This window comes from Cucurbita pepo, unplaced genomic scaffold (assembly GCF_002806865.2).
Source record: "Cucurbita pepo subsp. pepo cultivar mu-cu-16 unplaced genomic scaffold, ASM280686v2 Cp4.1_scaffold000202, whole genome shotgun sequence".
NCBI lineage: Eukaryota > Viridiplantae > Streptophyta > Magnoliopsida > Cucurbitales > Cucurbitaceae > Cucurbita > Cucurbita pepo.
The window spans coordinates 31,540-47,214 of NW_019646466.1; the positions used below are offsets into that span (position 1 = coordinate 31,540).

General features: G+C 33.3%; 1 protein-coding gene across 1 annotated transcript; it reads right to left on the reverse strand.

The window, feature by feature from the left end:
* Positions 1-4,706: 4,706 nt before the first annotated feature.
* Positions 4,707-7,247, reverse strand: LOC111784450 (amino acid permease 4-like). Its single transcript, XM_023665153.1, has 6 exons — positions 7,102-7,247; positions 6,779-7,012; positions 6,602-6,695; positions 6,300-6,514; positions 5,770-5,909; positions 4,707-5,513 (listed from the first exon to the last, which is right to left on the reverse strand). The coding sequence occupies exons 1-6, from the start codon at positions 7,163-7,165 to the stop codon at positions 4,860-4,862; spliced, it is 1,401 nt and encodes a 466-aa protein (XP_023520921.1). The 5' UTR covers positions 7,166-7,247; the 3' UTR covers positions 4,707-4,859.
* Between the last annotated feature and the right edge of the window lie 8,428 nt (positions 7,248-15,675).

Here is a 15,675-nt window from a genome sequence, read left to right on the forward strand (position 1 = left end):
TGATAAGTTAGGAAATGATATGACCACAATGTGTTTACGATATGACATGTTTATGATACGATATATTGTGATGTGATATGTTATGTTTAGATTGTTTTGTGTGACCATTGAGGTAATTGTTGTATGAATGGCACATTATGAAATGACATGTTAAAAGCATGGAGCGTTATGCTATGTTTTCTAAATTGTATGCATACAGCATGTTATGAATGACATGATATTACGATAAATGAAATGAAATATAACCCCGTTAGAATTATGCATGATATGAGAATTTAAAAATGAGAAAAGACATGATATGAATGTAAAACGATAGCGGGGTTATATTTAATAATGTCGAAAATAGAAAAATAGTGGGATCTCATGTATTATGTGTGCTCATGTATTTGGGGATACCCCTATTTCATCACGATGGGCAAGGGTACGATCATTATGTTTTACATAATGCTGTCGGCAAGGGTACGATCATTTTTTTTTTACATAATGTTGTCATGACAGTTACTAGTTCTAATGGGTTTTGGCCTAAAGAGCTCCCAGAGTATGCTCGCCCGACAAGGAAAGTGGCCCAGTGGTGTGTGAACTAACTGGTGAGTCCATACTCGTACGTATGAGCTATGTGTAGAGTATATGGTACACATCCAAGTTACCCATTAGGATAGTACCGTAGGAAAATAAATTGAAATGATAGATCCCGTCATTGCATTTGTATGTTCTTGCATTTAACCTCAATAGTGGAGTCACTTACTGAGTATTTCTTAAAATACTCTAGTCATGTGCTACCTCTATTCAGGCTAAGGCAAGACATTCTTGTACGGCTGACGATGGCATCGCAACTCGAGACCATGACACATGCATAGGGTAGTCGCATTTATTTTCTTAATCTAAACTTTTATTTATTTTATTTAGTCTTTTTTTTTTTTTTTTTTCGTTTTAAAAGTGTTTTCAAAACACGTAAGTCCACGGCTGTGTTTTAAGCTAAATGTTATGTTTTATGAAAGTTTAAATGAAGTATTTCTGCATTCATGTTTATGACATGTATACAAGCGACCTTAAATTAAGTAGAAAATTTTGAATCGTTACAGAAGAGATGTGATCGTTACATAGATAACTTCAGAGCACAACATTGTTGATCCATTTACAAAGCCCCTCACGGCTAAAGTGTTTGAAGGGCACTTAGTGAGTCTAGGACTACGAGTTATATAATCTAGGGCAAGTGGGAGAAAAGGCATGGGTATTTGATGCCCTAGTTTATTGTATTTATGTCTTTCTCTCTACTCAACATTATGAAACCCCACTAGAGTTTTAGTCAACTAGGAGTTTGTTGGGTTTTATGTCCTAAAACTCATAGTTTGTAAACAAAAACATGTTCTATTTGCAATAAAGTTCTTATTGATGTTTATACAGTAAAGATTGTAATTAAATAAAGTGAATTTTACGATAATTAATCTAAATCCAATAAATTAAGAAAACTCTAGCTATAGTATGATTATTTGAACTATATGTAGAGACATAAAAATGGGTCAAGTTCAAGTATATAATCAAAATGATGTATAAGACATAGATAAGGTTGAGTACCTTATCTTGGGGACATTATGGATGCAGCCCACTTTTATATATGATATAAACATGTGGAGACATGTGGGTGGGGGCATCCTATGCAATGAGTATTGGATAAGATCGGACCATGAAGAAAGTCACTCTCATTTTATAATGTCGTTTACTGCTAAGACTGATTTTTTTCATTCGATGACCTAAGTAACTCGACCTTAATTCTGAGCTAACTAAGAACTCCAGTTTATTCGAAATTATCCTTAGATTTGCATGGGTGAGAGTAGCCCGAGTTCACCGACTCAATAAGCCTCCCATTTTAGGGGTAAGACTGGGTGAATAGCTGGGGACATAGGGTGCAAGATGGAATTCTCTCCTACCCACTTTTAGGGATAGTAGAGAGGTTGTTTCCTTAAGTACTGACTCCAGGTCTTGAACAAGGGGCCCCGCCCTCTCATTAGCCCGAGAGGGATTCGGTTTAGTGTTTGGACCTCAAACCAATTATTCATTAGAGGATCAGTGGGACTTAAGGAAGAAGAAGTAACTTTAGGGGAAAAATGGTAAATTGACCTAGTTACGAACAACTTGAGAAGGATCAACTTACTAATCATGGTTATATCAAATGGACAAAAATATATCTATATTGAGGAGTGCAACTACTAGGCTATAGTGGAGTGTCCTGGTAGTTAACAAATGTTGGTTAACAAGGTTAATGAGTTTAGCCGGTTAATCTCGGATTGTTGGAGCCCATTATCTTTAAGTTCATTAGGTATCCCTGCTAGCTCATATCGAACTAAACCTTAGAATAGTGTAACGAGTGAGTTCGAATTCAAATTAGGGAATATGCACTAAATATATAAGATATATTTAATTGAATTTTATTTTAATTACGAATTAACCAAAAAGAGAGAATTGGAGATATTTAAATAAGATTTAAATATTGTAATTATGAATAGTGATTCATAATCAAGATGTGCCGGAATTGATTGAGATTGACATTTGATTTAATGTTAAATATTAATTAAGTTGTTTAATTAATCGTTTAATATTATTTTAATTTAAAAGTAATTATTTAAATTAATTGTTGAATTAAAATAAAGAAAGTTAAAATGTTACTTCAATTAATGGTATGTTTGAGTTTGTGGAATATTGAGTGTCAATTTATGGTTTAAGCAAACTTACATGAGTGTCAATGTATGGTTTAAGCAAACTTACATGTTTGCCACATAATCACGGTGGAATTTTGAGTGTCAAGATTTGGTAATCTCAAATTTGCAAGAGCATTCAAATACGATGGAGTAATCAAGGTACATAGAAATCTTCTTGGAAAAGCTTTGAGAAAATCTTTCAAAACCTCTCCCTTCACCTATACTAAATTTTTTTCAAGTTTACCCAGATTCCACAATCCCGTTCTAAGGTAGGAGAATAGTAGGGAAGACACTAGTGGTGGTTCGAAACCGGTTAGTGAGAAAAACAGAATTAAAACAAGAAAGGAATTTGAACTACAAAAGGTTAGTACTCGAACTCCTTGAGTTTTAATGCTTTTGAACATGCTAGCTAATTTACTAAAATTAATGTACTTAGAGTGCCTAAGATCCAAATTGCTTCCGTACGTGTGATATTAACACATACACCTTTTATCTTTTCAAAACACATATCACCTTCCTCCATTGACCAACAAGTGAAATGATATTATCTTTTGATGTATTTGGTCTTTAAATGATAGATCAGGTTTTCAACTAACGGTATGACACTTATCTTGTCTCAACCATAATTTGGTGGATTGGGCGCCACTTATGTGTTGTCGCGTTGTCTGTCTTCATAGTATGATTGTGACATTCTATCCCATTTAAACTAGTCATCGTCCTCGATGGCTTTCTCAGTGGGCGCAGTCGCATCGTGTTTTCTGACATTCTCTCCCACTTAATTTCAACATCGTCAAGATGACGATCCAAACATTTGTAGTACCCAAAGAAAACCTAAAGAAAGGTTTTAAGGGCACATAAGGAAGATTAAAAGATCGAAAGAAAACCTAACCTCATATAAAGATTCCAAGAATGTGTTTTTAATGCCATAACAAGGTTTGGTAAGAATTTAGGTCCAATGGAAAAGAATGAAAGAAAAAAATAAGCCAAAAAAAGGGTCAACTTTAAAAAAATTATGAATTTTTAATTTCTTAGGGAGACAAAATTTCAAGGTACTTTAAGCTAAAATGTATTTTAATTTTTAGAAAAAAATATTAATGTATTTAAAATTATAATATTATGCTTTAAGCTTAAAATCCTCCCCTTCGGGTATAGAATCCTTGTTGACAATCATTCCTCTCTCCGATCGATATGGGATCTCACAATCCACCTCCTGACGTCTGGCTTTGATATCATTTGTAACAGTTCAATCCCACCGCTAGGAGATATTTTTCTCTTTGGGTTTTCCCTTTAAGGTTTTCAAAACGCGTTTGTTAGGGAGAAATTTTCACACTCTTATAACGAATGTTTCGCTCCCCACTCCAACCAATGTGAGATCTCACATCACCCGTCATGTTGGCAATACCTTAATAATACCAAACAAGTCTTTTCGACACAAAACTTGTAGAGTCATAGACTACTCACGACACAAATAAACTCACTCACTAATAATCTCAAGAAATCGTTTCGAATATGGAAGATCACATAAAATTGTAACCAAAGAGCATACTAAGAATTCCCAAGAGATAAAAGACAACCTACAACAACCTCGAACTTTTTGTGGGAAACTCTTTGTTACGACCGGTCGATAAGAGATTACAATGGTGTAAAAATTCTCTATATATAAGCAAATAAATTATAAGAATATGAAAATAGTAATAAATGAGAAGGATATAGAAGAGTAATAAATGGATATGGTAAGAAGGCAAGTATGTAATAAAATATCAATATCAAATATGATTGGTAAGCTATAATTGAGTACTAAATCTCCCTAACATTGTCAAACACAACCTCTTATTGAAACACTCACAATCTTTATTACGACCAATCAAGAAGAGATTACAAAACTAGAATACTAGTGCATTTTTGTTTTACTTGAAACTTCTTCAAATCTATTGGGATGGATATTATAGGAGATGCTATACAATTTATTCCTAAAGTACATAGACAATGGACACATACAATTATAGGGTGTGACTAAAATTTTGATTCGGAATCCAACCATAATTAGATTATTAGAGAGGCCAGCATAAAGCTTCTTTTGATTTAACATTGGACAAATTTCAAATACATAAACAACGAATAATATACATATATTTGGTAATTCCTTTGCTCAAGTCCATGATATCAATACGTTGTCTTGAAAGGCTTATAAACCTTAAGATCAAGCATGACACCAATAACAGAGCCCACAACAGCAGCAAAGGAGATCAAAAGGCAGCCCATGCTCATGGTTTGAACACAAACCCACTTGAGACTCCATTTAGGTATCTTCTTCTGAACAATATACATCTGGACAGGAAAATACACGGTCAATGGCCAGAATTGGAGAGCCCCAATGATCCCGACCACGTCGTTGAAGAAGGGGAGCAACATAGCGACGACGGTGGTGAAGCAGACGAAAAGAGATCTCCAAACGAGTCGAAAGAGGTTGACATTGTAGGAGCGGGAGGAAGAGATGGAGAGCTTGTGGTGTTTGGTGATGAAGGGGGAGTCGGGCCATGCTTGGGCGGCTTTCTTCTCGACGAAAGCAAAGACAGGCTGAGAGAAGACTTGGTATGCGCCAACGAGGTGGACGACGATGGCGATGTTGGCGATGTCGAGGAGCCAGAATGGGTTGTAGAAGCCAAAGCCAGTCAAGAGGTTGCCTGGGGCGTCGTTGCCAAAGGCTGCGTAGCCCATGCAACCGCATAGCATGTAGAATATTGTGGTCAATGCAATGCTGAATCCTGTCGCTTTCTTCATTGTCTTTGCTTCCGAGGGTGGGCATCTGATTGTGTCCTGTTTAACCACGTTGTGCTCAGCTATTTAATTATAATTTAATCCTTATATTCTTCCACAATATTTACTTTATTTTACTTTTTACTTTTTACTTTTTTACTTTTTTACTTTTTACTCCACTTTTCACACGTGTCGAGTCTGCGACGTGGAGTCCGATCAATTATTTTTTTTAATCTTTTTTTATTTTTCGAATATGGTGATAATTATAAGAATATTAAAAATAAAAATAATAAAAGCCTCATTAAATTTAATTTACCTGAATTTCAATAAGGATAATTGAAAAAGAATAGGCAAAAGCGATGTCGCCAAGTGCTTGGAAAGTTCTCCATATCTTTTGGCTTTGATTTATTGTTCCCACACTTATTCCACTCACCGTCCCTTTAAAACTCCCCGTTTCTACACACAAAAAGGACAACAAAAATATTAAAATAAAATATATATATTTTATTTTTTTATTTATAAATCTTAAATCACTACATCAAAATATATTTTACTTCTTATTAAAAAAAAAAAAAAGATTCTTATAAAAATAAAAATAATAATTTCATTTAAAAAGAAATTATTTCAAAAGTTATTCCAAACATGACGGTCCACGCCTTTCGATAAAAAAAAATAAAATCCTTTTTTCTTTTTTAATAAACACATGCTATCTTAAATTTACTTTAGTCGAATCAAGATAATTTTATTCTGATATTGGCCTTTTATCTATAAAGTTAGCTCTTAAATTTTTTTGGAGAAAAAAAAGAAATAATATTTATTAAAAAAAAGAAAAAGAAAAATTGAAACCTGCAACTTTGGCTATTCCAAGGCCAAGGCCAATGGTGGAATAGGTAAAAGACATGACAGCAGCCACTGAAGAGAGCCACCAAATCTGATCAAAATCAGGAATTTGAGACAAAATTATTTCCATTACTCCAAAAGACACCATGAATGGATTGCTTGACATATGACATGGATTCTTCCCTCCACTACTATGAAAGCAATTTGACCGTTTAACCGCCCTGCCAAAAACACAAATTATCAAACTCTCACTAACAAACCAATACCCTAATTATAACGTACTCGTTTGGTTCGAGTCTCCAACTTACATCATGCTGATCGCCGACGCAATCGTATATCCAATCGATATTCCGATTAGGTTCACGTATTGAAGTACTCCACATGCTGTTGTCTGACTTCTACCTTTATAGATAGAAACAGAGAAAAGAAATTTCAATATAATTAACTGATTGATAATATTTATTTCTTTTTGTATATTTGCATACCGAGAAGGGAGCGAACTGCATGCATGTAAGTGTAGTTTCTCTTTCCATTCACTGGGTCACTGGAGCGATAGCAATCGGCGAGCAAACAAGAAGTGTAGTAGCCGATGAAGGCAAATAGCAACATCACGGAGGGACCAGCGACCCATCCGAGTTGAGCGATTGCCCATGCTAATGATAACACACCTGAACCGATGACGGCTGTGATTATGTGAGCGCTTGCTGTCCAAAACGTACCTAAACATAATGAAAATAATAAGTTAAGAGTTGGAAGGTAAAATTTGTAGCGGTGGTTTGATGAATGGAAGAATAATATTATCATGTACCGGTTCTTTTGGGGCGGCCATCGTCGTCGAAGCTAGCGGCATCGTTGATGGGAAGCACGGCCATGGGGGAGGAGTTGAGTAGAATGAAGGGAGGGAATGGTGTTTGTTGATGGAGAGGGTAAAGGGAGGAAGGCGATGGAGGGGAAGGGAGTGGAGGCAGCTGTTTATATAAAGTTTCAAAAAGGAAATATTAGTAAAAAGAAAAAAGAAAAGGGTAATTAAAATAATGAATACAAAAAAATACATGTTTTTAGAAGGACCCAGTTTTAGGGATTTTCAATACTTCAATTATTATCCTCAAAATTTGCAACTCTAAAAGTCAACCTTTCTCTCTCTAGAAATGTTGTTGCGTTGGAAAACCATGTTTCATGGTTATCAACAAATACAAAATATATATATATATATATATATATACACATACTAAGTGTTTGAGATCTCACGTCTGTTGAAAAGATAGAACAAAACATTTTCTTTTACAAGGGTGTGGAAATCTCTCCTTAGAGGCATTTTAAAACTCTGAGGCTAACGGGGATACGCAACGGGCTAAAGCGGATAATATCTGCTAGCGGTGAGTTTGGACTATTGTAACAACAATAATGTAACAAACCAAAGTGGACAATATCTATGAAACCTCTCCCTAGTAGACGCGTTTTAAAACCGTGAGACTGGTAGCTATACATAACGGGCCAAAGCGGACAATATACGGTGAGTTTGGACTATTACAATGGCGATACGTTACAAACAAAAGCGGACTATAGTTGCTAATGATGAGTTTTGGTTGTTAGGCTGTTATAATAACGATACGTAACAGGCTAAAGTGGACAACATCAGTGAAACCTTTCTTTAATAGATGCATTTAAAAATCGTGAGCTAAGGGCGATACGTAACGGGTCAAAGAGGATAATATTTGTTAGCGGCCAATTTGTGCTGTTACAAAAGCCATACCTAACAGCCAAGATATAATATCTCGTAAGAATTAGTTTACATTTGTTAGAAAGTTGAAAGTTGAAATTTTTGTTTTAAAAAGTTTTAAATGTTGTATCTTAAAACCCTAAAAATGTGAAAAATAATTTATAGATATATACCTTGGTTAATATTGTTGAAGTGATTTTTCAAGCTAATATTTATATTTTTTTAGATTTTGATTGATTATCATCGTTATTAAATGCATGTAATTATCTATTAAAAACTCATATAAATAATCGAAAGTTTACTAAGGGCTTCTCTAAAAATACACAAAAAAAAATATAATAAGTAAATTTTTTTAAATAGTTTCATTATATGCCTCTTAGGAGCAAGACACAAACGTTTGAAATGATGTAAATGAAAACAAAATGTAACAAGGTAAGAAACATCACATAAATAAAAGATGGTAAATTGGGGGGAGAGAAAAACTCCGTCACTTCACACATTCAAACACGAAGAAAAATTATTCATTAGGTTAAGATTTTTTTTTTTTTTTTTTTTATCTTTTACAATTATTTAGATTTTAGATATCTTACGGAAATGAAAAAATCATACTAGAAAATGACCAAAGTACGGTAAACAAAATTAAAAAAAAAAAATGCTTCGAAAATCAAAATTCATTTAGAAAAGCTAAAATTGAGTACCGTAAACAGAATTAAAAATTAGGAATACATGTTAATATAGACAAAACTAGAACAAAAAGGAAATATTAGTAAAAAGAAAAAAGAAAAGGGTAAGTAAAATAATGAATACAAAAAATACATGTTTTTAGAAGGACCCAGTTTTAGGGATTTTCAATACTTCAATTATTATCCTCAAAATTTGCAACTCTAAAAGTCAACCTCTCTCTCTAGAAATGTTGTTGCGTTGGAAATCCATGTTTCATGGTTATCAACAAATACAAAATATATATATATATATGTAACACACATGCTAAGTCTTTGAGATCCCACGTCTGTTGGAAAGAGGAACGAAACATTTTCTTTTACAAGGGTGTGGAAATCTCTCCTTAGAGGCATTTTAAAATTCTGAGGCTAACGGAGATACGCAACGGGATAAAGCGGATAATATCTACTAGCGGTGAGTTTGGATTATTGCAACAACAATAATGTAACAAACCAAAGTGGACAATATCTATGAAACCTCCCCCTAGTAGACGCGTTTTAAAACTGTGAGACTGACAGCTATACATAACGGGTCAAAGCGGACAATATACGGTGAGAAGAAGAAGAAGAATTCATTAAGTTAATTTTTTTTTTTTATCTTTTACAATTATTTATATTTTAGATATCTTACCAAAAATGAAAAAATCATACTCGAAAATGACCAAAATACTGTAAACAAAATTAAAAAAAAATTGCTTCGAAGATCCGAATTCATTTAAAAAAGCTAAAAATGAGTACAGTAAACAGAATTAAAAATTGGGCATAGACAAAACTAGAGGCAAAGAAAAAGTTTAACGACGAAAGTATACCGAACAAATAAATTTGGTGAAAAAATTTAGAGAATAAATACATCGAAGAAAAGACAAAATATAACAAAGTAAATATATAATAGGAATGAAAAAAGGGAATATTTGGTGAATTAAAAGAAAAAAACAAAGTAAATACATAAAGGAAAAAAGGGGAGATATGGAATGGATTAAACTCTCTTTGACTATGTGTAATTCAAGAATGTATTAAAATTTGCGGATAATTTTGAACATAATTAAAAGAAAATCGGTAGCCCTTTTATCTAAAGGTAAGAGTGGATTAAATAAAAGGAAAGAAATAGAGATGAAAGTAAAAGGAAATAAATAGAGATAAAAGTAGGGGAGGATTGTGAACCTAAGTAAGAAGAATAAAAGGAAACATTCATAAATAAAATAAAATATGTGGTAAATGGTAAAGAGTTTTGGATGCATGAAAATAATATTATAACAAACCTAAATAAATATTTTAAGACTTTATACCGGATTCTAATGTTAGCATGAACTTTAATACATGGACCAATATACATTAGAGAAATAATTTTATAGAAGTTCGAATTTGAAACAAATGTTATGAGCATAGGTTGACTTAGATTTTAAAGGAAAAAATTGAATATTCATTAAGGATAAATTCGTGACAACAACTTAAGCTAATTAGGTAAGTGACTTTACCATCGACTCGGTCGGAAGACTTGTCTTATGTATGACGACACGTGTCCAGTGGCCCTTGCATGTGTCATTTATGCTTTATGTTACATGATGTGATGATGTTATATAATGACGTGATGATGTTAGATGATAATGTGTTGATGTTGTATGATGATGTGATGATGTAATATGATGACTTGATAACGTTAGATAATGATGCGATGATGTTATATAATGATATGATGATGTTATATGATGATTGTTAATGTTATGTGATGTTGTGATAACGTTAGATGATGATATTATGATATGATAATGTTATGTGAAGACGTGATGACGTTAGATGATGATGTGATGATGTAATATGATGGCTTGATGACGTTAGATAATGATGTGATAATGTTATGATGTACATGATGTCGACATGATGATGATGATGATGCATAATAATAAGATGATGCGAGACGTATGATGATGAAATGACTTCTTATGACGATGTTTAATATTAAGATGTTGTGCATGCATTAAATGTCATCATACATTATGATGACAAGTTTTTAAAGACACAACCCTAGTCAAACGAATGATGATGAATGTATGAAAGTCAATGCATGCATGTTACTTAGAGTAATGTGTGAATGGCGTATAGGGTTGTGTCTTAAAGATGATTTAAAGATGAAAACTATAGGGACCTCATACATTTTGTGTGTTCATATACATCGGGATACTTCCCCATTTATGATGATGAGTGCGGACGCGCACAGTATGATGATGAGGGTGTTCATGGGGAGCATGATACTATGGGGTTCCGCTGACCTCCGGACGTCGCTACAGATTAGCTTGACCATAGAGGGTCCAGGGGTGCGTGAGCCTCTTGGGGATTCACACTCGCACGTGTGGGTCGTGTGTAGAGAAGTACTACACATCTAATTTGTCCGAAACTGAAGGCCACCCTATGATGTTTTTTCAATAATAGGTCCCTAGATCATGAGTTGCATGTGTTTGCCTTTCTTACCCCAATAGTGGGATCACTTACTGAGTATTTCTTAAAATACTCAAACCATGTGCTACTTCTTTTTAGGTAAAGACAATGCGTTCCTGTATGGTTGACGACGATATCACAACTTGAGACTATGACACATGCACAGGGTAGTCGCATTTATTTTCTTAGACTTATGCTAAAAATGATGTTTTAATTTAAAGGTTTATTTACTTTCTTTAGTTTTTTGTCGTGTCGTTTTAAAGGTGTTTTCAATACACGTCCATGACTGTGTTTTCAAGAGATAGAAGATGTTTTAAATTTTTTTGACATTTATACTATAGATGATGTTTTCTTTTACGAATTATATTTCTGCATTAGAGATGAGCATAAGACGTTAGTAGCGACTCTGAGTATGTAGAAATTTTGGATCGTTACACAAGACATGTAACATATTCTTTATGGAACAATCATCAACTAATCTCGTAGTAGTGAAAAGTTTTTAAGAATGTTTTGTATTAAAATACTTAGTACGTAACATCCACTTGAGTGTTAGATATGCATACACAATCAAAAAAACGTGCAATGTGCATCTATGAGACTAAAATTTGTTTTGTCAAAATATTTGTGACCAATTAACTTACTAATGAACTATATCAATTTTCTAAGAGTAGGAGTAGTCTTGATGGGTACTCTAAAAGGATGGAATTGGCATCTAGTCCGATGTAGATGGGTTATTGCTACAAAAACAAGAATTATAAATTTTCATAAGATACCATAATTGATTTTCAATAGCATAATAAAAGGTAGCAAAAAAAGAAAATCTTCTAATAACTCATGGTAATCCCCATAAAATCCTAAAGCAATGCCTCAAAATAACGAAAATCTTCTATAAGTCATGGAGATCAGACGTGGTAGGTTGGACGGGAAGAAGGTTCTGAAGACGAGAGTGAAGGCTTGTATATTCATGGTGTCAAAATTCTTTGTGGTATCGAAGACGAGATTCGAAAGGAATGGAGTGCTTTTTCATCATTACTACTCGGAATTCTATTTCACTCACATGACCAATAACATCAGCGTCTCACGTGGCCGAACACTTTAAATTTTAGTGTTTCACCAGCTTATTAGAAACGTAGTGGAAGCTCAAGGATCGGTAGACTGTAGGGTTGATCCAATTGTCGCTATCCATAGATGTACTGGAAGCTCATAGATCGATTGGCTCTAGAGTTAATTTAGTTGACCTTGTCCAAAAACTTAATGGAAACTCAAAGATCAGTAGGCTCTATAGTTGATCTAGTTGACGCTGTCTAAAAATATAATGGAAGCTCATGGATTGGTAGACTCTATGGTTAATCCGGTTGACATTGTCCCAAAACATAGTGGAAGCTCAAGGATCAGTAGGCTCCCGTGTCGACCTAGTTGATGTTATCCAAAATGTAGTGGAAGTTTAAGGATTAGTACGCTCCAGGATTGATCTAGTTGATACACTCTAGAAACGTAACATTTCTCATTGTCAAAGAGAAGACAATGTCGGATCTATTGAGGACGTTATCGAATATGTACGAAATACTATTGGACAAGATAGTTAGAGAAATGAACTCGAAGGTTAATTGAATATTTCACATGTGCTTCACGAGTGTCAAATTAGTCATGACAGTAGTGAGTTAGAATCAGAACAAATTTGGGGTTGAAGTCAAAGTCCTTAGGTTTGAAGGAGCCTTACCTATCAATGAAGCAATAATTCTAAGTGCTCTAAGAAGAGTGAGCACGACAGATACAAGTAATATCCATAAAAGTGCTATAAGAAGTGAGAACACGTTTATTCCTTGAATCATCGCCTTGTGCCTAAAGTGAGTAATTTAACAAGAAATGTCAAAACCAACATTACTCGAGAAAGAGCACTAGATTGGATGTAGAAGACGTTGAAGAATGAAGTTATATAACAAGACCAATAGAAACGTTAGTGCAACGATTGTCACATGTAGGCCCTTGGTTGGGTAGCTCACAACTATTGGACAAGTTTACCATGCTTATATTGTGAATGTGAGAGACAGAGAGAAGATCCATCAATGCGGTGTCCCATTAATAATGCACAACTTTTGTATTCATTTTTTATGTACGAGTCAAATAACATGATGATAACTAGTTTAAGTGGAATAAAATGTCAATACCATACTATAAATATAGTAGGTTGTGACCCCTACATGCAGACAGATAAGGCAACAACACAGAAGTGACATCCAATCGACAAAGTGAGGACTAAGACAAGACAATTGTCATACAACTTGTGAAGAGCCTGGTCTACCATTTAAAGCAAAACACATCCGGTGACGATATCATTTCACTTGCAAGTTAGAGAAAGAATGTGATATGTGTTTTGAGAAGATAGAGGGTGCACCCATTAGACATATTGAGAAAATGTTTTAATGTTGAGAAATTGAGGTTGTGCAAAGCCGTAGTTGGTATTCGTTGCTTCTACGGTTGTTGCGATGGAGTAAATATGTTGATGATCCCAAGAATCCTTTAAGAATAAATTTTTAGATTGACTGAATCTGAATCAATTTCCAAGTAGAAGAATGGTTAAGTTGTAAAGCCTCAACATTTATGGGCTAAGAAAACTTAATAGTCATGTAATTTGAGAAATCTTATCCGTTCTTCTATGGAGTCCCCTAGCTGTCTTGAAGTTTTCCATCCTAATGTCTCTACATATATTTTTCCTTTCGTATTCTTTATTTTGTTCTTCAGGTTCTTTATCCAAATTAAATATTTGAGTTGTGTGATCCTAACAAGTATTTAGCAATGTATTAGACTCCTAACGGAAACATAGATCAATTGGTAAAGATATAAAGTCAGACTCTCTAATGTGGTATAAATTCGACACAGATCCTTAAATAGTTTTAATCTATTTAGATCCCATTTATTTCCTATGTATCGAAATAAGATGGAATCAAATGAAAAGTAACTAGAATAAAATCAATCCAAACGAAAATGAAATGGAATCCGAAAAATATTGATCTTGTTTACTTCCAAGTTGAATCCGAACGAAATATACAATAATTACCAAAATGCCCTTTTATATTTTTTCTAATAAGATGCAAATTTATAAATTTTGGGACAAAAAGAGGGGAAAAAATTAGTCAGATTCTTACCTTAGATGAAATTGGTAGAAAAAACCCAAAGAAAAGTGAAGAAAATATGGTAAATTTTTTATGAATTATTTGACATTTTTATTTTATTTTTCTTTCGCTCTTGCTTTAGTCGTCTCTAGCTACAACTCAACTCTTCCTTGCTCGGACTTGGACTCTGATTCCAACTTGGGTTCATGCTTTAGCTATACCGCTAGCCCTCTCTCTCTGGCTTCGACTTTAACTATGGTTCATGCTCTAGTTCTAGCTTTGGCTTAAATTCTAACTATGGTTTGAAAAAAAAAAAAAAACATGTCCATTTAATAAGGAAAGAGAATAAAAATAAAGTAGATTTCATACTTTAAATTTATTCTTATTCCAAGAAAATAATGTTCTCCTAGTTTTTATTTTATTTTATGAGTTTAGTTTGATTTTAGTCTCTAAAATTTTAAAATGTTTAATTGAGTAATTTCATCATCATCTCTATTATTAACTAAATTCACATTTTTTACATTTTTTTTTAGTGGCAATGACAGCCATTTCTTCATTTTTTTTTAGTTAATTGTGTTAGTTGATTTTGAATTTGTTAGGAAAAGAGACCATTATAGATTATAAGCAAGGAAAAAGGATCTTGATTGGTGTCTTATTTATTTACACGCTATCTTTATAACAAAAAAATTAAAAAAAAAAATAAAAAAAATTGTCACGAAGTGCAACATAAAATTGTATGCTCAAAAGGTTTATTGCAACAAGTCATTCCAATTTCTTTCATTGTGAGTCTTGACAAGAAATTAAATATTTAATTCAAAAAAATTATTAGAAAATTAAAACTCTAACAAAAAATATAAAAGAAAATAATAATGATTTAAGTAAATCGGTCAAAGTCATCCCTAATGGGTAAATAGATCATTTTGATCTTGGACTAATAAGAGATCAGAATTAGCCCTCATTAGATGGCTAATAATGAAGAAAAAAAAAAATTAGAGTTTAGGGTTCTTCAGAGATCGAAAGAGCAAGTCGAAATTCACTCCAAACGACGATTTGGAATTAGAATTTTACCAAACTTCCTTCACCTAAATTGTTGAATGACTTTGGAAGATCCATTTTTTTGGCTTTTTATTCCTTAAAATCTATCTAAGAACCAGGAAAAACTTAATGTTAGCCTTTGATATTTTTTTATTTTAGTTTTCTTTGAAATTCAAGAATTTTTCTTTTAATTAAGTTTTGAATTTTTAGTATGGAAGGAATTTCACAAAGTTTTATGAAAGAAATCACGATATTCTAATGAACATCAAGAAATTGAAAATTATGTTAAGTTTGGTAAGTCTTGAATTTTGAACCGAATTTTAATTTCATTTTACTTGTTTAGGTATAAATGTTTAGGTAAC